Genomic DNA, 26,628 nt, shown 5'->3' with positions numbered 1-26,628 from the left:
GAGAGATAATGCTGATTAACAGACAATAACTGGTTTTAGCCTAACTATACAAATTTATAAAATATTTAGGCTGTTCTCACAAAGTCTACAAAATGTTGAATATTGTGGGCCCAATACACATAAGCTCTGAGCACAAACGAAAAAAGAAGTTGCTGGTGTGTTGCACCAAAGTAAAAGACTCTGGGGTGGGTGGGGGGTGGGGGCTCAGGTCCTGGAACAGGATGGCAGAAAAGGACCCAGTGGGGGTTGAATCGTTATGTAGAAAACTGGGAAATGCTATGCACATACAAACTATTTTATTTCACTCCCAACTGTAAATCATTAATCACCCAATAAAGAAATTTAAAGAGTTCCCTGGTGGGCTAGTGGTTAGGATTTGGCGCTCTCACCTCCGCAGCCCGGGTTCGATTCCCAGTCAGGGAAGGCAGCCTCTCAAATTTTGCTTTTGGGACCCGGTGATGGCGCACCTGGTTGAGTGCACATGTTACAGTGCTCAAGAACCCAGGTTGGAGCCCCCAGTCCCCACCTGCAGAGGGAAAGCTTAGCAGGTGGTGAAGCAGGGCTGCAGGTGTCTCTCTGTCAACCTCTCCATCTCCCCTACCCTCTCCATTTCTGGCTATCTCTATCCAGTAAATAAAGATAATAAAAAAAAATTTTTTTAAAGAAATTTAAAGAAAGAGCAGTTGAGATGATGGCTTTAAGTACTAGTCACTGTTCTAAGTAATTCTGTTATCTCATAATTTCTATGGGCTAAGAATCATTCTTATTATTCCTCTTTAGAAGGAATAACTAAAATAAGAAAAATACTTTGTCATAGGTCTAAGTTTGTTAGCACATGTTGGAAAATGGCCAGTTAACACAACTAGTCTGGCTGAGTTCAGGCTTGCATATATTTTTGGTTTTTATTTCCTTATATTCAATTTTTATATTCATGTATTTCAGAGCACTGTTTAGGTTTAGCTTATGGTAGTGCAGGAGATTGAATCTGGAACTTTAGAACCTCAGGCATGAGAATCTCCTTGTATAACTGTTATGCTATCTACCCTGGCCCCATTTTTTTTTTCTGTATTCATGAGAACAAAGGGATAAAGCCTCTGAAGTATAAGTAGCATTGGCAGTGACTTAAAATAAAAGTCATCTGATAGAATAAGCAGAACCATCACCTCACCACAAGATATGAAATTGTATATTTGATATTCAAGAGGATCACATATGTATTAAATAGTATAATTGGGCAGTAAACTCAAAGGGTATAATTTTGTTACTTATGTGTTTTGAGAAATACAAATTAAATAATGAAATTTGTACCTTGTGAGAATCAATACTACAGTATTTATTGAGAATATACAAAAGCAAAACATGGAAATCCACCTAAATACTATCTTCCTTATAATGTAAGCCTTTTGAAGTTATTAACTACATGTATACAAGTGCTCAACTATGTACTGAGTTCAAAGGCAGTTGACACAAATGACAAATAATAAACGTATATTCCAAATTCCCTTTGACCCAATTCACTACATGAAATAACTTTTATGATGATCAGCTATGAAGGCAACAGACTACTTCCAAATCATAGTAAACAGTGAACTAAAGATCTTCCAACTTCTATGATATTTTGCCTTTAAGTGCTTTGGTGAACTAAAGATAATATTTTCTTGACAGTATATAACTTAGAGATGTGAATTACCTTTTAATGACTGATAGAAAGTGTGGATTGTTTTGCAAAGGCACGTCTCTTTTAGAATACAGTCATCACCCATCAGATTTAAGACTCAGCAGAAACTTAAAGCTAAGTGACTAATAGATTCTTACAACCTAATTTTGTATTTGGGAGAGGAGTTCAGGAAAGTCTCTGTGATGTTAATGGGTTCTGTAATGTTGATATAAGAAGTTTTACTTCTAATCTTTTCTGGGTGTGAGGAAACAACAACAAAAAGGTATATTGTGAGTGATGAGACTAGGCTTAGAGACGCCACTGGCCTGAGTTTAAATCTCTGTTTGACAAAATAAAATAAATACCCTTACTGAACCATCTCTTTATTGTACCTGGGCCCATAGTCTTGCTTATTAAACCAGTTGTGAATAACCAGACAAAATAAAAGGATCTTTTTTTGTCAAGGATCTTGAGATCGGTACTTTTTTTTTTTTCGTCTAAAAGTCCAAAGAAGGAGAAGTATGATTTGAAAACATGGTTTTGTTTTCTAAAACTTTCTCATTTAACAGTATGTGCTGAAAATTAACAGAAACCTTTGAGCATTTCTCAAAGTGTGGGCCCTGTACCATCAACACTCCCATCAAACCTGTGAAAATGGACACTCTCAGGTTTTCTAATATAACTTTGTAGCTAGATGTTGATGTCCTCTTTTATTCTTATCTGATGTACCTACAGAATTTATATCTTTAAATATAAAATTAAATATTCAAAATGTTCCCTTATAATACAAAAATATCAGACTAAATATTAGAATAAATAATTGGGTTTCTTGGAAGAGAAATGACTATCTTGAATTCGATTTTGTATTTTTTGTTTTGTCAAAAATACCTATCTGGGGACTGGGTGGTGGCATACCGAGTTAAGCACACATAGTATGAAGAGCAAGGTCCCGTGCAAGGATCAGGGTTCGAACCCCTGGCTTACCACCTGCAGGGAGGTCTTTCTGCAGTTGTCCATCTTCCTCTCTCTCTCTCTGTTTTCCCCTCCACTCTTTTCTCAGTTTCTCTCTGTCCTATCCAACAACAACAACAACAGAAAAATGGCTGCCAGGAGCATGGGTTTGCAGTACAGGCACCGAGCCCCAGTGATAACCTTGGAGGCGGGAAAAAAAAAAAGAAAAAAAAAAAGAGAGACCTATCTGCATATTCTATGAATTCCCTATTAGGGCAGTGGTCAGTGTACATGTTCATTTTGCTACTCAAGAAAATCAGGTTACAGCTGGTTACTGACAACTGCTGATTCTCCTCAGTATGCTTTTACACCCCACGTTTCTATACCTGTGTGCGATGTCTTATATAATGCTTAGTTTATGCAGAAATTACTGTCTAATTAAAAATAGCATTAAAAGCAAGACTGACATTTTATGATAATTAGTACATCCTTCAAAAAGAGGCAAAAGTTTAAGGCTCACATAAAAATACCTAGTGAATTTCAAATTGTGTTAGGATTTACTTTCATATTATTTAATATTGGAACTTATAATGGTCTAGAACATTCCTTTATGTAATAATACCAGCTATATCCTTGAATATGTGTCTAATTAATAATACCAGCCATAAGCTTCAAAATTTTATTACTAAGAAAAATAACACGCTTATGCTAAATTTTAATGAACTCTTAACTTTTAATGAAATGTGTTTCTAAAGCTCAGCATTGATCTAAAAATTATAAAAAAGAAAAGAAAAGAAAGAAAAATATTACCAGCATAAGAATAAGTCTTCTGTTTCCTTCAAAATAATTTTAAGGGAGTCGGGCTGTAGCGCAGCGGGTTAAGCGCAGGTGGCACAAAGCACAAGGACCGGCATAAGGATCCCGGTTCGAACCCCGGCTCCCCACCTGCAGGGGAGTCGTTTCACAGGCGGTGAAGCAGGTCTGCAGGTGTCTATCTTTCTCTCCCCCTCTCTGTCTTCCCCTCCTCTCTCCATTTCTCTCTGTCCTATCCAACAACGACAACTACAATAATAACTACAACAATAAAACAACAAGGGCAACAAAAGGGAATAAATAAATAAAATAAATATTTAAAAAAAAATAAAAAAAATAAATAAATAAAAAAAATAATTTTAAATGGCTATGGCAATAAATGATAATTGCATTTCAAAATTAATCCTGTCAGGCTTGGTGGTATATGCCTATTGTCCCAGCTGCTCAGGAGGCTGAGTTTGGAAAATCTTTTTGAACCCAAGATTCTGGGCTGTGGTGTGCTATGCCAACAGGGTGTCTTGTAAGGCATTAGCCAGAGACCTCCTGAGAGCAAGAGACCACCAGGTTGCCTCAAGGTAGAAGGGTGAAGAAGCCCAGATCCAAATCTCAATATCTCTCTCTCTCTCTCTCTCTCAAATAAAATAGAACTTGCTAAATTTCACTAGACAAATGACTTGCATGCAAAACCCACATTTCCCAACATGCCTTGCAGCCAGCATAGCCATGTCACTAAATTCTAGCTAAAATGATGTACAGAGAAAACTTATTTTTAAAGGAAATGCCTTGATCTAGTTTTCTTCTCTTCTCTGTCTGCAGAAAACATAGTGAGATGGTGTTGCTCACTGAGTAAATAAAATACTTGTTAACATTAGACCACAGGTTATAATGGAACTGGTCTGAACATCAACATGGAGCAGACAAAGTCTCTCCACAGAGTGCCTAACTGCCTGAATTTTAACTTTAGAGAGAAACAAAACATTAATCTTTCCTAAAACAAGTTATTGAGATTTGAGTCCTTGACAAGTCAAAATTACCAAGATCTTGCCTAATTCAATGATTGAGAGATGCTTATCTCCCACTGAAACAACCTTAATATGGTTCAACAAATTTGTAAAGTCAATTAGCTGTGATCTAAGGCAAGGGGAACACACAGCAATACAGATAAAAGGAAGATCATGGTGGGAGTATCAATATTCACCTCACCTGGCTCACCCACCGTACACCATTTTTTACTCTTTTTCATTTCTGGTCTTTGCCAGAGATTCATCACTTTGAGAAAGCTTTTTTTTATATAAGAGAAACAAAGGGGGAGTCGGGCGGTAGCGCAGCAGGTTAAGCGCGTGTGGCGCAAAGCGCAAGGACCGGCATAAGGATCCCGGTTCCAGCCCCCGGCTCCCCACCTGCAGGGGAGTCGCTTCACAAGCAGTGAAGCAGGTCTGTAGGTGTCTGTCTTTCTCTCCCCTTCTCTGTCTTCCCCTCCTCTCTCCATTTCTCTCTCTTCTACGCAACAACAATAACTACAACAATAAAAAACGACAGGGCAACAAAAGGGAATCTTAAAAAGAGAAAGAGACCACAGCATTAGAGCTTCCTCCCATGTGTGGGATGCCAGGCTGGACTTCGGTCTCACACAAGAGGAAACAGGGATACTACTCAGCTGAGCTAGCTGGCTGCCCAGACATTGTTTTCTAAACCTCCTTAATTACAGATTTTTTTTCACCCATCTTCATCTTAGTCACACTAATTTTATAAGTACTTAAAGAGCTTATTTTGTCTCAATGTGAACTGTTGTCTGTAGATACTTTTCTCTCCTCTTTGACTCTATAATGCCATTAATGTCCTTCTAGGTAATATGTATATTTCCCTAAGTCATTAGGACCACTATTTCTCAGTACTGCTCATTCAGCAGCACTGAAAGTGACAAGTATAGAATACTTAGATATTTTCCCATTAGGTTTTGGACTAGTTTGACTTTTAAATTTAAAATACCGGGGGCCAGGTGGTAGTGCAGCGGGTTAAGCGCACATGCTGTGAAGCACAAGGTCCGGCGTAAGGACCCCGGTTCAAGCCACCTGCTCCCCACAAGCAGTGACACAGGTCTGCAAGTGTCTATCTTTCATTCCTCCTCTCTGTCTTCCCCTCCCCTCTTGATTTCTCTCTGTCCTATCCAACAACAACTGCAACAACAATAATAACAATAAGGGCAACAAAAAATGGCCTCCAGGAGCAGTGGGTTCATAGTGCAGGCACAGAGCCCCAGTGATAACCCTGGAGGCAAAAAAAAAAAAAAAAAAAAGAAAATCCCCTTGCCTTGCAATGTTCTAAGTCGCAAAGATATGGATATAAATAACTATATGTGTGTATGTGTGTATACATATACAATGACTAACAATAAACAGCAACAAGTTGTATCAATTTATGCAAAACTGTTTTTGAGTCTATTCACTGAAAATCTTTTTCACATACTGCCATGAAACCAGCCTGACTTCCCTGGGCAGATGACCTCATCATGGTGTCCTGGAACCCCACGTCCCCAGAGCCCTATAATAAGGGAAAGATAGAGACAGGCTGGGAGTATGTATGGTTCGGCCTGTCAACACCTATGTCAAGCAGAGAAGCAATTACAGAAGCCAGACCTTCCATCTTCTGTACCCCATAATAACCCTGGGTCCATACTCCCAGAGGGATAAAGACTAGGGAAATTTCCAGTGGAGGGGATGGGATCTGGCACTCTGGTGGTGGGAACTGTATGGATTGTGCCCCTGTTATCCCATAATCTTGTCGATCGTTACTAAATCACTAGTGATAATAAAAAAAAGAAGTTGAAATATAAGAAAACACAAAGCAGAACTTGGAGTGGGTTTGGTATACTGCACCAAAGTAAAAGACTCTGGGGAGGGGAGGAGGGTTCAGGTCCTGGAACATGATGGCAGAGGAGGACCTAGAGGGCGTTTAATTGCTATGTGAAAAACTGAGAAATGTTATGCATGTATAAACTACTGTATTTTACAGTAGACTGTAAACCATTAATCCTCTAAGTAAAAAAAATAAAATCTTTTTCGCACTGAAGTCATTAGGATTCCAGCAAATCTAATGGAAGTGCATGTGTGTATATAGTACATGTATGTGTTGTGTGTGTGCGTGCACATGCTGTGCACATGCATATAAGTGAATCTTTGCATCTGTTTTACTGAATGTTCCAAACGATTCAAAAAAAAAAATCAGGCTATTGTCTGTGCTTTGCCAAGTTTATTACTGCCAATGGTTGCTGTTTATAGGAAACTGTATATACTAAAAATGAATCACATATTTGTAAAGGTTTATTATTTTCTCCAAGAAGAATGACTGGCAGTATTTTAAAATACAGTTAATAAGAAGTCACAGAAATTATAAGTAAACTAATCAATTAGAGCAGCATAGCATAGACTTTGAACAAGTCACATAAACTCTCTATGCTTCAGTTTTCTTTTCTGAAAAAAAAAAAAAAAAAACAGTTGAAAGCAGAGCCCAGTAAGAACTAAATGAGTCAATATTCATAAATTGTTTAAAACAGTTAACCAGCACACATTAAATGCTATCAAATAAAGTGTTTTACAAAAAATAAACCTGATTATATTTATAGCTTACTATCAGCTATAAAGTCTAGATAGCTAATCATTGTACATATAAAACTATGTAATAGTTATTTTTGTAAATTGCATTTTATAAGAATATAAATGAAAAGAAAAACAAGAATTCAAGAACTTTATAGGTCTTCTTCCTTTGTGTTTATCTCTGAAGGTGACCTTTTTGGGGAACTGTACGTTATTTGTTCTCTGGGCTGTGGATGATTAGTTTCTTCATCATGCACAGACAAATGAGGAAGGCTGCTGTGGTGCCCAGAAATCATCCATTAAACAAAGTCAAAATTAATGATAAAATTGAGTTCCCTTTGTGTTTGATTTTCATCTAACTGCACTCAATTATAAAGGAGCTATCAAAGAAAGCTACCCATTAGCTGTTAATTCATAATGACTTCAGAAAGCAATCCCTATACTGCCGCTGATAATCTCACCAGCAGCCTCCTACTCTCTGCGGGGATTTAGCTGGAAATGTAAGGGGAAACAAAACTACATATCCCAAGCTGCTTTCCTCACCAGTCTTACTGCAGAAAACAGTAATGCGGGAGTTTGGCAGTAGCGCAGCAGGTTAAGTGCACGTGGTGCAAAGCACAAGGACTGGAGTAAGGATCCTGGTTCGAGCCCCTGGCTCCCCACCTGCAGGGGAGTCACTTCACAGGCGGTGAAGCAGGTCTGCAGGTGTCTATCTTTCTCTCCCCCTCTCTGTCTTTCCCCTCCTCTCTCCATTTTCTCTGTCCTATCCAACAACAATGACATCAATAACAATAATAACTACAACAATAAGACAACAAGGGCAACAAAAGGGAATAAATAAATATTAAAAAATAGAAATAATTGTAAGAAAACAGTAATGCACAAAAATCAGGTTTCATATTAGGAAAGTATAGCACACTCTGATCCATATAATTTAAAAACAACCTTGAAATATTTTATATACATGGATTTTATCATAAACACAACATAAAGTTAACAATGCCATGTAGATTCCTATGGCATTGGTTGAATGTGAACATTCAAAGTTAGAAAAAGTTTTAAATGAGAAAAATGTCTAAGACAGAGATGATAAGTGTTCCATTCAGGGAGAAATAACAGCTAATTGTTAACTTGTGATGAAAGAGACATCATCTTGAATCAAAAATTTTTATGGGGTTTTTCACATTTGATAGCACTCATCTAAAATACTGAACAGACTTCTGTGCACTGGAACATTCTAAGTAGAATATTTGTTGCACACCTAACTGGGTTTTTGTTTGTTTGGGGGAGATTATTGTTTGTTTGTTTTATTGAGGTTTTAATGCTTGACACAACAGCCACTGGCACTTGGGTACAACTTCCAGTTGTACCATGATAAGTGTCTGCCAAACACCCTCATTCCCAGCTTAGTGCCAATCTCATGCACCAATCTGAATTTTTAAAAGGGAAAAATAGTGCCCGTTTATACACAGGCGATTTAAAACATTCGATAAAATTTGGACTTGATTTGAAGTAATTTGGTTCTCCTTCATATAGTTTATACATTTAATTTATATTCCACTTACTACCCTTTACAAAAATAGAAAATTTATTATTTTAAATGTATTCAAAAATGAAATACAAATGAGTAGTTAGAATGAAAATTATCAGAAAGAGAGAAGAGCTAGAAGGTGAGGAGCTGTGATAATGGTATAGGACTCCGAAGTAGGGTAGTTACCGCAATTGTTCAATACACTTAAGTTTCCTAACAGGAAAGAGGAAAGACAGAACAGGAGACAAAAATAAGCACTGCAAGTCTTTAAGAGAAAGGCAAAGTTTCTAATAGGAAGTTTTCCAAACAGTGACTCACAAGACTGTAAGTAACGGAAATGGACTCACTAAAGACTCATTACAGCAAGCTGTGATTTCAAAATAATATTTGTTCACTCGTTTTTTGTTTACTTGCACATGATAATGTCAACAGAATTCCTCCTGTGCATAGACACTCTATAAACTTAAGTTACAGAAACTCAAAGTAGACAACATAAAATTAGTGGCACGCCAATTTATTAATTTTCTTTTATTTTTCTATAATGTACATGCAAAAAAAAATTTTCATCAGTAGGAAATATGCTTTTCTAATTGTTTCCTAGCCATTTCAACCATACGGTCAATAAGCATTTACTGAAAGCCTTCCATGACTGGGAGATTACTACAGAAATCTCCCAGAACACAAAGATGACAAAGACAGTTGACCCTGTCCTCAAGGAAGACATTCTAAAAACATATGACACCAATGTGAGTTAAGAGAAAATAGGCTCAAGAGAGAGGCAGACTGGGAGTATGGACCGACCGGTCAACGCCCATGTGCAGCGGGGAAGCAATTCCAGAAGCCAGACCTTCTACCTTCTGCATCCCTCAATGACCCTGGGTCCGTGCTCCCAGAGGGCTAGAGAATGGGAAAGCTATCAGGGGAGGGGATGGGGTACGGAGATGTGGTGGTGGGAATTGTGTGGAGTTGGGCCCCTCTTATCCTATGGTTTTGTAATGTCTCCTTTTTAAAAATAAATATGAGTAAATAAATAAAAATTTAAAAGACAGAGAGAGAAAATGGGCTCTAGAAAAGTTTGTGGCAGTAGAGGCTATTAGTAAGTGGGGAGAAAAAATGGAGTTTGGAATCATGGAAAACTCGGGGCCAAGCAGTGGTGCACTCAGCAGAGTTCATACCTTGTCATGCACAAGGACTAGGGTCCAAGCCTCTGTTCCCCACTTGTGGGGGTGGGGGATAGGGTTCATGAGTGGTGAAGCACTGTTGCGCACATCTCTCTTTCTCCCTTTCTTTTTTTAAAAAAATATTTATTTATTTACTTATTCCCTTTTGTTGTCCTTGTTTTATTGTTGTAGTTATTATTGTTGTTATTGATGTCATTGTTGGATAGGACAGAGAGAAATGGACAGAGGAGGGAAAGACAGAGAGGGGGAGAGAAAGAGAGACACCTACAGACCTGCCTCATCGCCTGTGAAGCGACTCCCTGCAGGTGGGGAGCCAGGGGCTCGAACCTGAATCTTTAAGCATCCTTGAGCTTCGCACCATGTGTGCTTAACTCGCTGTGCTACCTCCCTTCTCCCTCTCTCTCCCTTTCTAACACTCTCCTTTCTAAATCAATTTTTCTCTATCTTTGTCTCTATTCAATATAAATATTTAAAAGAATAAACTTTATCAAAAATAAATAGCACATAAGCTCTATAATAGAAAATGGGGATTTCTATGGCCAATAAAACAAGGGAAAGTCAATCCACATCAAAAGAGATGTTGCATTTACACTTGCTGATTCATACAGGAATAATATTTGAGAAACTACAAGTCAATGTGGACAATATACCATAGTGCTAAGGTTCAACTTCACATCCTGACAATCTATCCTTCAGTTTATGTTAAAAGTACATAATAAAAAAAGATATACTTTTACCCGGGGCATAACTAGAATACTCAGGAACAGCAGAAGATTAAGACCCTTACATAGGCCATGATACATAGGCAGTAATACATTAATCTTATAACAGTTTATATGACTGTGTGGTTCAAATTAAAAATAATGATAAGTAGGCTTATATTAGTTCCTTTAGTTATCTAATTCAAATCACTGCTATGAGTTATTTGCATTATTTTTGTTTTTCATGTATTTGTTTGCTTATATAATATGGGAAATGAACCTAGTTCCTCATGAAAGCACAAATCTGCTGAGCAATCTCTCTGGCCCTGCTTCGTCAGGGATAAGAACCAGGCTCAGCCTGGCCCTCACCGCTCTGGAAGTTTAAATGTGGTGATATTTTTCCCTCTCTCACTCTGTTTCTTTCTATCTGAAAAAGTCTAGCCAAAGTGGTGATGCCCTGGTGGTGACAAAAAAGAAAACACAAAATTACATTTGTGTAAAGATAGTAATAAAGAAAAAAGCAGATTTTGATGAAGAAACGAACAGTGTGCAAACATATAATAGAGAGATACTCCCACTTTCTATCACACTCAGGCTTTAAGGAAAGTATACCACAGACAAGCCTTTAAACTAGGTTGAGAATTTATACATTTATCTTATGTTTCCTGTCGACATTCTAGAGAGTTTCATAAAAAATAAAATTGAATCAAGAAACAAGTCTTTATTCTCACCAACAGAGGAAGACTATTTCTTAAGTTCATTCATTTTTCATGTTACAAACAAAACGTATTATAAACTCTGTGCCATGGCTAAGTACATCTAATTCTAACTATTCATCTCAGACAAATTAGATGTTTGAGGTCATAAAGGTTGATTAAATTGAAACAGGCAACAAATGAAGTGAGTAAAGAATTTTCTGTGGGTCACAGGAAAGAAGATCTTTACCATATATAATATTATGTAATGACATCACTAGTAAGAAATAATCAGTTTGACCAAAATCTCACAATCATGGCATAAGATGAGAATATAATGACCCAAATGAAACCCCAGAAATACAAAATATCATTTTATTCAGCAGATGTGCTTTCACCTTTTTCCATTTAAAGAAGAATTTTAAAATGATAAACATAAAAATCCGGTTGAAATAATTAATAACAAATGAATATAAAAAGAACAAAAAAGGAAGCAAGAGACAAGATATTTCAACAAATTTTTAAAGACAGAAGTAACTGGAAGAGTAAGGAACTAAGGGACATGGGTAGATAGCATAATGGTTATGCAAACAGACTGCCAAACCTGAGGTTCCAAAGTCTCAGGTTCAATCTCCCCCCCAGCCCCACCCCACACCACCATAAGCCAGAGCTGAGCAATGCTCTGGTTAAAAAAGAAAGGAAGGGGGGGGGGTGGAGAGAGAGAAACTAAGTAATCAGAAATTAAAATCTGGTATTAAAAGGAAGCTTCTATAGAAAACTGTTCAGTCTGACTCCCACAGACCTTGGGAAATTCAGCATTTAAAAGTCCCCCAAGTTATGCAAGTGTTATAAGGGGAAATAAGTCCTGGTATGGGTCCTTTCTTTAGACATATTGGTAAGTACACAGTCTTTCAAACCATCTCCCACTTCTCAGTCATGAGTGCAGACCAAACATTCATTCTCTGAACATCACTGAATCATGAAGTCTCCAGAACAAGAGAGACAGAGCACTACAGAAGGCTGTGGTTATTCAAATGGATAGCAAAAGGACATCTAGGCCCTGTATTCTAACCCTCTAAGTTAGCTCCCTCCGCTCACTTTATTTAAAACATATCCCTCACAGACATATCCGTTACAATATCAAAAACAGAAACTGACAGAAATGCAATGATTAAAATTCTATGAAACCACTTGGGAATATTTTCCAATATTCTAATCTTATATATTTACATATTTTAATAGCAGAAAATACCTTTACATAGATTGCTTTGGCTAGGTCAAGCAAAAGAAAGCTCTTGGATAGTGTGCTATTTTGCCATGTGTACAATGCAGGTTCAAGCTTAGCATCCACAACACTGAAGGAAGTTTCTATGCTGTCCTCTCCCTCTGCCTCTCTGGCTCTACCTAAAAATAAATAGATTTTTTAATAATCCATTAATTAATTTTATTATGTATCTCAGAGAAAATACAGTAAAAACAGAAGCAGTAAATCTCATTAGTAATACATTTTTCATCAGGAAAGTAAACATTTATTCTTTCCTCACATCTCTGCAGCTCTAAATGGTTATTATATTATATTATATTATATTATATTATATTATATTATATTATATTATATTACTGATTTAAAAAAACTGTAAACTCACTCAGCAACACAAAAAGGAAATATACACATTGACAAGTGAGTGTCTAGATATCTCCTTCTAAAGTGGTTAGCTGAAAGGTCTAGTTGTTTTTACAAAGAAAGTAAAGCTATTATTTCAATGATAGACAACAGTTCTTTTATACTAATGGTTATCAGCTAACTCATAAGTGAGATATCCTCATGTGAGTTATAAAGATCAGGGTCAGTCCCTTGTGTGCTAAAATAAATTTTCAAGTTGAAAGTTAAATCAAGACTTTTTAATTAACAAAATAAAGTACCTAGTTACAACTTCAGATTGAAAAGTCAGAAACCTCAAGTCAATTGATTCTATGTGTGTATGTATGTGTGTATGTATGTATGTATGTATGTATGGATGGATGGATGGATGGATGTATGCATGTATTTGTTTTAGAGAGTAAAAACAGTCTCTTAAAGAAAATCTGGTGTACCAATTATAATAAATGTATAATTAAGATATATATGTCTATGTGCTACATATACTACATATTATAATATCATATCCTATAATGGGGTCATAGATTATATACTGTAATAGGATATTATATGCCATAATGGACCTAGATGTTTCTTCAACATTTGAAACACTATGGATAATACTTTAAGCCTAGAGTTCCATTTAACTCTCTGAATTTTTTATACAACAATAACAAAATTTACACAGTAGACTATAAGCTATTTATCTATGACATCTTATTTGCTGTGAACCATAAAAACTCTAAAGATAATGTGCAGTGGGCCAGGTGATGATACACCCAGTAGAGTGCATATGCTACCATGAATATGGGAAAGGGTTCAAGCCTCCAGTCTTCTCCTGCAGGAGGGGAGCTCCATGAGAGGTAAGGCAGTGTTGCAGGTGTCTCCTTTCTCTCTTGCTGTCTATCTCCACTTCCCTCTCAGGTTCTGATTGACTCTATAAAAGTAAATTAGTAAATAAATAAATAAATGAGTGAATAAATATAGCTACATATTGATTGCACCAAAGCAAAAGACTCTGGGTTGGTTGTGGGGAGAGGGCTCAGGTCCTGGAACATGATGGTAAAGGACCTATCGGGGGTTGTACTGTTGTGTGGAAAAGTCAGAAATGTTATGCGTGCACAAACTATTGTATTTACGTCGACTGTAAAACATTAATCCCCCAATAAAGAAATTTTAAAAAAAGAAAACTGAGAAATGTTATGCATGTACAAACTATAGTATTTATGGTTGACTGTCAAACAGTAATCCCCCAATAAAAATGAATGAATTAATAAAAAATAAATAAATAATGGCTGTCTGGATCAATGGATTTGTTGTACAGAATTAACCCTAAATTTAAAAAACAAAAGAGTTAATAAATAATGATAATATATCACATTTTAGTTATAATGCGTTATTTCATGTAACAAAGTTAAAGAAAGCATATTATAGAATATAGTACAGTATAGAAAGCATCTTGGTGTAATAATAAATATATCATATATATTTATCATAATAAAATAACACAGACTGAAAGTCTGTAAACAAAAAAATAAGTATTTCACACAATTCTGGAAGCTGGCAGTCTGAGACAGACAGAGATGCCAGTATGATCAAGTAAGAGCTTAGAGACATCTTGCTTCTCCACATTATAGAAGGCATGGGGGTGCTCTGTGGATTCTTTTTTTTTTTCCCAAGGGTTATTGCCAGGGCTTGGTGCCTGCACCACAAATCTACTGCTCCCGGAGACCATTTTTTCCCCTTTTGTTGCCCTTGTTGTTCCATCACTGTTGTGGTTATTATTATTATTGCTGTTGTTGCTGTCGTTGGCTAGGACAGAGAGAAACTGAGAGGAGGGGAAGACAAACGGGGGGAGAAAAAGACACCTGCAGACCTGCTTCACCGCCTGTGAAGCAACTCCCCTGCAGGTGGGGAGTCAGGGGCTCGAACCAGGAACCTGAGGCTGGTCCTTGTGCCTTATGCCACATGAGCTTAACCCCCTGCACTACCGCCCGACTCCCCAGGGATTCTCTTTTACTAAGGCATTCTCATCCTGCTCAGAGGTTCTCCCTTCATGACTTCAGCACCTCCAAAGACCACCTACTAATACCACCATCTCAGCCAGTAGGGTTTAGCTTATGGATATTAGGGGGGATTCAAGCACTCAGGCCGTAACAAAAAGTATTAAAAAAATGGATTCAACTTGAGAGGCAAATTTCTGCATTTTTTCCCTGATATGTAACAAGTCTACAGCCAGACTACAGTGAATATGCCTGGTCCTGCACGATAGACAGTATATGAGCAGTTACTGATTTACCGTAATCAATTACTTTCATCATCACGTGCATTTCAAAATTCATGTGTTCATCAGTTAGTGCAAAACAGTTGGTAAGGCACTGGCTTGTAAAAATAACCTAGTTGAAGAAGGCAAATAAATTCTGAACACTTAACCAAAAAAAAAGTGAATTCAGTTCTTAAAAAACAATTTATGGCCAAGAAAATAGCTCAGTGGGTTAGAGTGCACGACCTCGATACTGAGGCCCCGGGTTCAATCATTAGCACTACATGCGCCAGAGTCATGCTCTGGTTTTCCTTTCTTCTCTCCATAAATAATTAAATGTACTTTTAACAAGTGGTCGCAAGGCCTAAACCTACAATGGTTAGTGCTATAAGTTTCCCTCAGTTCCCATAAAATCAAGCCTTATGGGAGTCGGGCGGTGGCGCAGCGGGTTAAGCACATGTGGCACAAAGCGCAAGGACTGGCGCAAGGATCCCGGTTCGAGCCCCCGGCTCGGGGAGTCACTTCACTGGCCGTGAAGCAGGTCTGCAGGTGTGTGTCTTTCTCTCCCCCTGTCTTCCCCTCCTCTCTCCATTTATCTCTGTCCTATCTAACAATGACAACAACAATAATTAGAACAATAATAAAAAACAAGGGCAACAAAAGGGAAAATAAAATAAATAGGGCCTTATGAGCTTCAGAAAAATCAAACTAAGTTTTATCCCTTTAAATATTGGGCCTAAAAATGTTTTAAAATTCAATAAATGTTTACTGAGTGCCTACTCTGTGCCAGACAGTATTCTAAGAATTGGGGATATAGAACATTGGCAAGCAAAAAAGGCAAGATCCCTGCTGTTTTGAAGTTTATACAGACTTGGAAAAGGGATATACTTATATTAAATTTAAATCATTCACATGGTATACTGTAGCTATTTACTTGTCTTTATTCACTACAGAATTAAGAGACTCTGGCTGCAATCCATGTTAAATGTCTCCTTATTCTAGACATTATGCTCTTCCAGAAACTTTATTATGTGTGACAATAGTTCAGTAATTTCCAGATGCAGTTATAATTTCATAACTTTTAAAATAAATAAAGCCTACAAAACAATTGTAATGTATTTTTATTCTAAATGTATTTTAAGTAACTCTGAGTTAATATCAAATAACAAATGCCAGTAAAAAAAAATTAGTATCCTTTCACAGGGATTTATAATGATAAATGATAACACCGATCTCAGAAAGGGAGAGAGATTCCAGGACATGGAGATCTTATAAAATCATAGCATAAAGCATGGGCTAAGATCAAATAAAGGCTATTGAAGAGTTAGATCTTGAGCTGGGGAGATAGCATAATGATTATGCAAAAAGACTTTCATGCCTTTCAAGGGCCCTGTTCTAACCTCAGCATCACCATAAGCCAGAGCTGGGTAGCACTCTTGGGGGGTGGGGGGATGGACTAGATCTCCTGTTTTATAATCATTTTTATTCGTGATTTAATATCGATTTACAAAATTATGAGCTAACAGGGGAATAACTGCACACTTCTCCCACCACCAGAGTTCTATGCCCCCATTCCCTCTGTTGATACTGCAATAGTTTCCAAAGGGCTATTATCTCTATAACTATCTACATTTTTATATATTTTCACTGTTTTTCTATGTTCCTGCCTTGTCTTCTTAAGTTACACCTACACCTATTACTACTAATTATTATTACTTCTGAATGCCCTTCCTTTTTCCCCTCTCCTCTCTCTGAGTCCTTCCTGATGAAACTGGAGTTCAGAGCCCTCTGGTCATCTTCCCCTAACACTTCTCCCCCTCTGGAAGCATGGACCACAATTCTTTTTTTCTTTTTAATTTCTTTAACTTTATTTATTTTAATGCGCGAGATACAGAGAGAAAGAACAGAGTACTATACAGTTCTGGTTTGTTGTGGAGCTGGGTATTGAACCTGGGATCTTTGAGGCCTCAGGCATAGATCTCATTTTACAGAGGCATTCTGCTGTCCCCCAGCTCCGGGACCAAACTTCTTTAAGGTGGGAGTTCTGGCTTCTGTAAGTGCTTTTCCACCAGAGATGGATGTTGACAGGTCAATCCATCAAATGTTTTAATTCTGTAATTAAACTTTGGGACACAACACTCAAGCCTCCCTTGAAAAGACAGAGGAGCCCCGAGTATAGAGCAATTCATATAACCAGCCAAAGCTGGGGAAAAGTTGATTATTCTGGTTCACCTGTAGCGGGAAGCACCCTAAGCTAATACAGGTGTCCTTACCAACAGAAGAAAAGGTGGAGTAAAAATATGCACAGCATCATTTTCACAGCTGCATGGCATCATGTTCAGTGAGACAAACCAGAAGGAGAGAGACCAATACTGAGTGGTCTCACTTACAGGTGGAACTTAAGAATAAAGAGCAGTACAGGAAAACACAAGGTGAAACTTGGGCTGAGTGTGGCGTATTCCACCAAAGCAAAGGACTCTGGGAGGGAGAGGGAAAAGACACAGGATAAAGGGACACGAGCATCCTGTTGTGTTTCAAAGACACTGATCAAGGGGAGATGAGAGCTTGTGCATCTGCGGTAGTTTATACCACAGACCATTAACCACCCAGTTAAAAAAAAAAAAGAAAGAAAGAAAAAAAGGAAACTGAATGTTTTTAAAGATACACACACACACACACACACACAAAAAAAAAAAACTACACATACTTTCAAAACAATAAGCCATTCTTACCCCATATTCACATGACACAGCACAAAACCAAGTTTATAAAATCTCTTTCACAGGTAAGGAATTCTTACTTTCTTTGCTGATTTGAAGATACTGTTCCTCTCAAACATACAGTTCCCTAAGGTAAAGCTGTATTGTACAGTAATCCAGTTTCTTCATAGATAAAGGCCTCCAAAGGTGAGACCTCTAATCATACAAACTAATAAATTCTGAATCCTACCAACCAGTAATAATCCAAGATATCCCAATTTGTGGATGTTCTCTCTTAAAAAAAAATCTTCTTTATTTGATCATTCAGACTGTTTCTCCCAAAATTATGATGAGTTTATATTAGGAAACTTTAAATGAAGTAAACAGTAAAACAGAAAGTAAGCTCAAACTTAAAGAAGGAGAAACATACCTTTAATTTAGATCCATGAGGTACCAGGGCAGAATGATTCTCCTTTGGGGGAATATATAGCTCCCATTTCCCATAATCCAGCCTCTTATATGGATATGAAAATGGATTCCAATCATCTGAAGAAAATAAAAGACGATGGTTAACAACAGCCTAACTAGTTTTCAGTGAAATTCAAGTAAAGCACACCATACTATCTATTTGACAGAATTAGAAGATTTCTATAGTACTAATAAAGATTCACTTGAAAAAAAAAAAAAAGGTATTCTTTCCTTATTTTTATAAAACATTCAGTGTTCTGGGAGGTGGCAAAGTGATAAAGCTTTGGACTCTCAAGCATGAGGTCCCAAGTTCGATCCCTAGCAGCACATGTGCCAGAGTGAAGTCTGGTTCTTTCTCTCTCCTCCTGTCTTTCTCATAAATAAATAAAAATCTTAAAAAAAAAAAAATTAAGTATTGCCCTGCTGTACCTTATAACTAAGAAAGACAACATTTCAACTGTACCTTTAAATCTAATACTGCTATCAGAAAATATAATTTAAAGCATAATGATTGGTTTCTTTGTAAAGAAACATTAGAATGGGGCCAGGCAGTGATGCACCTGGTTAAGTGCTCACATTATAGTGTGCAGGGACCCAGATTAAAGCCCCTGGTCCCCACCTGCAGAGTAAAAGCTTCACGAGTGGTGAAAGAGGGATATAGGTGCCTCTCTCCCTCTTTTATCTCCCCCTCGCCTCTCAGTTTCTCTCTGTCTCTATCCAATAAAAAAGAAAAAAGGAAAGAAGGAAGGGAGGGAGGGAGAGAAGGAGGGAAGGAAGGAGGAAGGAGGAAAGAAGGTTAGGTCAGAACTAGAGAGACAGCATAGTGGCAGGTTATGTATCTTGCTATATGTGGAGCCCAGTATGGAGCCTACGCCACAAATGGGGTTAAGGCATCACAGTAAACTCTGATGCTATGATTATCCCTCTCCTGGTCCTTGTCTGTTTCTTCTCTCTCTTGCACGCGCGCGCGCACGCACACACACACACACACACACACACACACACACTCAAAGAAGTGAAATAAAATATGAACAAAGTTATAGCTCCACAAATAAACAAAAAAAGAAACACACACACAAAATATCATATGAAAAGACAGAAATTTATTCCTGGCAATTAGTTAATATACAGGTCAGGGAAGGAAAAAAAGTAGCAAATGTAATTAAAATCCTATGGCGTTTACACAAACTCGTAAGTGTATGGCAAACCTAAGTTAAAAACTGAAAGACATGTAGACACAGAGGGGCAAAGCAAAAGTGGGTCACGGATGATGAGAGACAAAATGAACAGACTCACGTAGAAATGAAAAACTCTATATAGATAATAGAAGTGGCATATATACACAATGGTAAGTCATGCTGTTTGATCAATGTCACAGCAACGATTTATTATTTTTACTGAAAAAAAATGAAATGTTTAATCCGTCCCTAAATCATTTGAGCAAATTGTTTAAATATGATGAGCAGAACTTTCATACAGTTAGAAAAAAAATATGTGCAAATCTAATTACAGTGCTGGGTTCAAAAAGTGTTTTTTTAAACAAGATACCAAGGACTGAGGAAATAGCAAAATGATTATATAAAAAAGGCATTTATGCCTGAGGCACCAAAGGTTTAATCCCCAACACCACTATAGCCAGGGCTGAGGAGTACACTGGAGGCCATCTTTTCCCCCCATTGTTGGTGTTGTTGGATAGAACAGACAGAAATTTTAAAGAGGAGGGAAGGACAGAGAGAAAGACACCTGCAGATCTGCTTCACTGCTTGCAAAGCGACCCCCCCCCCCCCCCAGCCTGTAGGTTTGGAGCGGAGGGCTGGAACCCAGATGCTTGAGCTGCCCTTGCATTTCACACCAAGTGAAATGCTTAAATTAACCCTGTGCGCTTAACCCTGAACATTACCGTTCAGCTGCCATGAGATTGAACTTCAGTTTTTTAACTTGAAGTTGTTTTTTTTAAAAAACAGTTACTTACGCAAAGAAAATATTTTTACAAAATCACATTTTACCTTTATGTCATCTTAAGAGATACAGATCTCCTAAAGCACATACTGTGGAAAATAATTATTTTTCTCTCATTTCCAAGAGTTTCAATTCATTAGCAAGTCCTTGCTCGTGGAAACTCAGGTGTTAACTTGCATGGACACTGCACTTACCATACCAAAATCTAGACAGCAATTCAGAATTCAGAACTTTACATATGCCTCAAAATAAAATCTATTCCACCAACCATCATAGGCAGTGCAGAATATACTGAAGGTCTGATAGAGGCGTGAAGAAGGCTTATAGATATAAGTGCATAAAGAACATTAGATCTCGGCATTAGACTAGTCTCACTCCTCATAAATCCTTCTTCAGTCAAGCCATCACCAGGCTTTCATCACCTAGATTCTTCACTCACTGTTCAGTCTGAATTTTCCTTAAGGTCTTCCCTTATTAAGTAGTGGGGTGCTTCTTTCCATTTGAAACATGGACAGTTGTGTTTGGAGATTGTGGTTCACTAAGTCAAAAGGGGAACTTGCATTTAAGAGGCCCACGAGATGAACCCCTACCACCATATATGACAGAATAATAAAGCACAGGGCCTCTCCCCCAGGCATCCTCTCTCTCTCTCCTTCTCCATCTTAACCTCTGCCTCGTATTGTTTAAAGACATGAATACCAACCAAAATATGCACTGCTACCATTCCATAACCACTTTCCCTTAAAATACGCTTCCTAAAGTAGTTAATATGAAAATGAGCTTTTTCTCTATAGAAGATATCCATCTCAGTCACAGAAGCAGAAAAATAATTTTTAAAAAGTCATTAGATTTGGATCTGTTCTTAGTTAACATTAAATAACAGAGAAAGAACAAACGATACCTGCAGAGACATGAAGCGTAGCTAATTTGAGAGGCCAGGCAGTGGCGCACTCCATTAGCTGCACGTATTAGCGATCGCAAGACCTTGAATTTCAATCCCTGCTCCCCACCTGCAGGGGGTCAGCGGTGAAGTCGATCAGCAGATGCCTCTCTATCTCCCTGTCCTCTCTCAATTTCTCTCTGTCCTATCTGATAAGAAAAATAGAAAAAAAAATGGCCACTGGGATTGGTAGATTGGTAGTGCCGGCAGCAAGTCCCAGTGAAAACCCTGGTGGCCAATGCAAAAATACTCATCATAATTAGATTAGTTTGAAAATATTAAATGAAATTGTGTTTAAATGATTTTATTTATCTTGCTTTTGAATTTGATAATGATTATTTTAGTTTATGGGAGGTCTACAAGATAATATAATTACATGGCATAGTTGCACAGCACGCCCATTACCAGAGTTCTGTTCCCCAACCAAAGAGATGTAGGCAAGCCGATTTCATACCCACATTATCCACCATAGTCAAGGAGTGGAAGCACCCCAAATGCCCACCGACAGATGACTGAATAAAGCAGCCCCGGGAAATACATTTAATGGAGTACTACCCCACCATGTGATGTGAGATTGTGTCTTTCAGGACAAAAAAGGTGGAACTTGAGGTGATCATGTTCAGTGAAGAAAGTGAAAGAAAAATGTCTGGTGGTGAAATTCAGATGTGGACGACAGAGACTTGAAACACACACACACACACACACACACAGCTGCAGCAGCGGCAGCGGCAGGCGCCAAACTACAAAGTGTCTCTAAGATTTTATAACAACTATGGTACTTTTAGGGTGTAGGGAGGTAGGTGCACAGACAGAACTCTAAATTGAAGTGTTTTTTTAAGGTACAACTTCAGTTTATATTCTTTTTTTTTTTTTTTTTTTTATAAAAAGGAAACACTGTCCCAGAGGGATAGAGAATGGGAAAGCTATCAGGGGAGGCGGTGGGTTATGGGGATTGGGTGTTGGGAATTGTGTGGAGTTGTACCCCTCCTACCTTATGCTTTTGTTCACTAATCCTTTCTTAAATAAAAAATTAAAAAAAAAAAAAAAGGAAACACTGACAAAACCATAGGATAAGAGGGGTATAACTTCACACAATTCCCACCACCAGAACTCCGTACCCCACCCCCTTCCCTGATAGCTTTCTTATTCTTTATTCCTCTGGAGTATGGACCCAAGGTCATTATGGGATGCAGAAGGTGGAAGGTCTGGCTTCTGTAATTGCTTCCTCACTGAAGATGGGCGTTGACAGGTCGATCCATACTCCCAGCCTCTTTCCCTACTGGGGCGGGGTTCTAGAAGTAAATTTTGATTTTGAAAAACATAGGTAGGATGATAAAGATAAAAGAAATGCTTAGGGGAACTTTATGTACTTTTAAAAACTATTTCTTGGATAAGACAGAGAGACACTGAGAAGGGAAGGAGAGATTAAAAAAAAAAGGAGAAAGAGAGAGTCATTGCAGCACTGCTTCACTGACCTGACCCAGCAGGTGGAGGCTAGGGAATTGCACAAGATAACATTGGCTCAACCCAGTGAGCCACCACCCAGTCCTGGAAATTTGTCTTTTTTTTTTTTTCTCCAGGGTTATTGCTGGGCTAGGTGCCTGCATCATGAATCCACGGCTCCTGGAGGCCATTTTTTCCCCCTTTTGTTGCCCTTGTTGTTGTAGCCTCGTTGTGGTTATTATTATTGCCTTTGTTGACGCTATTCGTTGTTGGATAGGACAGAGAGAAATGGAGAGAGAAGGGGAAGACAGAGAGGAGAGAAAGATAGACACCTGCTTCACCGCCTGTGAAGCGACTCCCCTGAAGGTGGGGAGCCGGGCTCGCACCGGGATCCTTACGCCGGTCCTTGCACTTTGCGCCACGTGCGCTTAACCCGCTGCGCCACCACCTGACCCCGGAAATTTGTCTTATAAAATAAAATACTTTATGTCTGGGTTCTGGAGAGGTCTCATAATGTTTACGCAAAAAGACATCCATGCCTGAGGCTCTGAAGTCCCAGGTTCAATTTTCAGCAATACCCATAAACCAGAGTTAAGCAGTGTTCTGGTCTCTTTCTTTGTGTATCTGTCTCATTAAATATGTAAATTAAACATTTTGAAATGTCTAAAAGAATCTAGCCTAAAATAATTTGTGTCTTATAAGCCATATAATTTTATTTCTAAATATAACTATGAATAAAGTAGTAGACATAATAATAATGTTATATGCCAAAGAAGGTTGTTTGCAGAGGGCATAATTGTAGAAACAGATAACTCAAACTTTTTCAGTCTAGTCCTATGACTTTTATTCTGAGGATACAATCTAAAATTAATTTTAATTAAGTACTTCATTAAAATCGTTTGCTTCCCCATTAGGGAAGGACAGAAACAGACTGGGGACATGGATCAACCTGCCAAGACCCATATCTAGCAGAGAAGCAATTCTGGAAGCCTGACCTCTGACCTTCAGAGCCCTAAAAAAGAATTTTGGTCCATACTCTCAGAAGGGAGAAATGTTAGGGGAAGATTATTAGAGGGCTCTGAAACCCAATTCCATCAGGACCTGGAGAGAGAAGGGGAAAAAAAGAAAGACATCTGGAAGTAGCAGTGACTCCAAGTGGGAAAGAAGGACCATAGGGAAAAATGGAGAGAAAGTAGATATATAGATAAATATAGAGTTAATTAGACAGTTATAGAAATAATAGTCAACCTGTATCTGTGACCTTGGAAAAACTACTGAAGTTTCCAATAGGGACACAGAACTCTGATGGTGGGGATCGTGTGGAATTGTACCCCTGTTATTTTTTAGTTTTGTAAATCACTAATAAAATTTTTAAAAAAATGGTTTGCTTCCTACTAGGCCTCAGGATAGTACAAAAAAATCCTATTAACGCTTTATGATAGTTATTTATTTTTATCTTATTTATTTAGATTTTATCAAGCATAGAACCACATAATGACAGACAGTTCTCAGATCTTAATTGCATCACTACGTTTATTAAGAGACGGGTGTGTTCTACCCTCAGAGTTTGTCATTCAACAGATCTGAAGTGCAGCCCAATTCTGGCATTTCTGATACATTTTTAGCTGACGCTATCAGTCTAGGGATCATAATCAGGAAACAATGCTTTGTTCCATGGAAATGTCCAATTTGCTTGGTACAGCTTTTAAGATTAGCCTGGATGCTACTGGATTTATAAACCAGTGAGTAACTTTAAAAATGATACTTCAAGAGGTCAAAGACAACTACATATGATGGTATCTGATTATATATGGGGTTTCACTAAGACATGGACTACAGATGATAAAACAAATGAATCTGAAGTAACAATGGTACCCAAACTGTCTCTTGGATTTTGTGAGAACTATTGTGGTTATGGGGGTGCAGATGGGAGTACAGAACTTGTTTGAGAGTGTGGTGATTTACATGAATGGTTATGAAACGATACCTCTGTGGGAAAATTTGACAGTGTGAAGAAGAGAAATAATAGCTAAATATTTTAAAATGTGAACAGCAACCAAAACCAGTGGCATTGGCCACTGATCACAAAACAAACAAAAATTTGAAGATTTTTACCTAGCAATGGGACATTAAAAATTTTTTTTACTTGTAATAGTTCATCTCATGATGTTTAATACTCATTTCATCTAATGTGCATTTGTGATTTTAGTTTGGTTAAAATGTTAAGAGCATATTTTCTGCTTATGTAGCGATTTTATTGTAACATTTCTTGGGCGCTTGATGGTTATCAAGTTAGAAGAGCCTGGCACAGTTCTAAAGCAAACTTTTTAACAGACACTTCATTATTAACAGGCTGAAAGTCATCATCATATTTGATAAAGGGAAAGATTTTACTTGTCCATGGTCTCAAAACCAACTAGAATTTAAATCAAGGTAAGGAAGAGAAAGGATGTGATGCAGGATTTAATAGGAACTGCAAACACACTTGCAACACAGGCGATCAAACATTAACTAAGATCACTGCATCGGGCCCACAAACTCTGTATTTATCTCATACCCCACAACCTTTCTGTTTCTAATGTAATAATCCTCACATAAAATTCTTAAATGTCACCCTGCTTCAAATGTTCTCAAATTCTCTAGCTCACTGTAAAGCATTTCTCTTGATCAGTACGTAGCCCTTCTTTAGTTTTGTAGAGGTTCTGAGTTTCACAGAAATTCCCCCTTGTGCCTGGCTAAATGGTGTCAGATTATTATGTCATAGCTTCTAGTTACAGTGCAAATGTCACTGGGCTGGGGGGAAGAAAAAAAGAAAAGAAAAAGAATACAAAGTTCACATTTGCACTACCCGCACCAAGCGACGAGGTAAGATTTCGGACAGTTGCAGTCACAAGGCCAGCCCCAGTCTGCATGGTAGATACCAGGAACTTCTCATGTGGATGCCCCACTTGTCATAACAGCTGTTCCTCAGAATATCACCTCTTTGAAGCAGGTACACAGCCTTTCAAACAAGTCTATTTGTTTCCAGCCTCATACTAAGGAAGTTCGCGTAGAATTAAAAACGCAAAGTTCGCTGGAGAAGATGAAGACTTAGGTTTTGTTTTTGTTTTTGTTTTTGTTTTTCTTCAGTCAAGAAAACTGTTCCTAGGAATTTACAGCCAGACTGGGAACTTCGATAGCACCGTCCATATGTTCATATCCAGGAGTATGGGGAGAATCGCACAACGTTTGGAGGTTGGAAACAGTCATTTTCTGTGATTTTTGACAAGCTCCTTTTTGCCCACCAGATAGTTTTGCCCCACAGATACACCTAGAAGTGATTTTTGTTCAACAACTTAGACTGACACCAATGCCCTGGGATTGGCTTTACTAAGATTCCAGCTTTTTTTTTTTTTCCCCAGACAACACAATGGGGAAACTATTCTTAATAGGCATTAACTTAGAGTAGCTAAGTTAACCAAGATCAAAGAATATAAAACATTTCAAAACATCGCTAACTTCAGAAACAAGGGGATAGAAGCATCACATTATTTTAAAGAAAAGCTGTGCTCAGGGGCGGGCAGTGGCTACCCGGAGAAGCCCACATATTACCAAGCACAAGGACCACAGCCAAGAGCCCCCACTGCCCACATGCAGGAAGTCTACTTAATAAGTGGTAAAGCAGATTTGCAAGTGTCTCTCCCTCTCTCTATCATCCCGTCCTCTTTCAATTTTTCTCTGTCCTAATAAAAATTATTTTTTAAAAAAAGGGAAAAAAATGGCAGCCGGAAGCTGTGGATTCCACAGCTACTCTCTCCCTCCATGTTACAGCAAAGGAGAATATGTGATTGTTTCTTACTGCTATGTAGATATCCATTATGTACATATTCTGAAACTTCCTTAGCTATTGATCTGTTTTTAGACTCTACGGTGGATTCCAAATGTTGGCTATTAGAAATACCACTGTCATGAACATAGGCTTGCATAGGTCTTTTCAGAAAAATGTTTTTGTGTTCTATGGGTAGACGTGCAGGAGAGAACTACTGGTTCATATGGAAGGTTAATTATTAGTGTTTTCTTGAATCTGCAAACTGTTTTCTACAGGGGTTGTACTAA

The 26,628-nt window shown here is 37.9% G+C and overlaps 1 protein-coding gene across 1 annotated transcript in view; it reads right to left on the bottom strand.

Annotated features, from left to right (window-relative positions):
* Positions 1-26,628, bottom strand: part of GBE1 (1,4-alpha-glucan branching enzyme 1) — a 270,582-nt gene that overhangs the window by 170,954 nt on the left and 73,000 nt on the right. The window contains exon 3 of the mRNA XM_016193269.2: positions 18,154-18,269. Coding sequence (XP_016048755.1) covers positions 18,154-18,269 — 116 coding nt within the window. The remainder of the gene's footprint in view (positions 1-18,153; positions 18,270-26,628) is intronic.

Source organism: Erinaceus europaeus, chromosome 14 (genome assembly GCF_950295315.1).
Source record: "Erinaceus europaeus chromosome 14, mEriEur2.1, whole genome shotgun sequence".
Classification (NCBI taxonomy): Eukaryota; Metazoa; Chordata; class Mammalia; order Eulipotyphla; family Erinaceidae; genus Erinaceus; species Erinaceus europaeus.
Note: the sequence above shows the minus strand (reverse complement) of the source record. Positions and strands in the feature narration are given on the sequence as shown.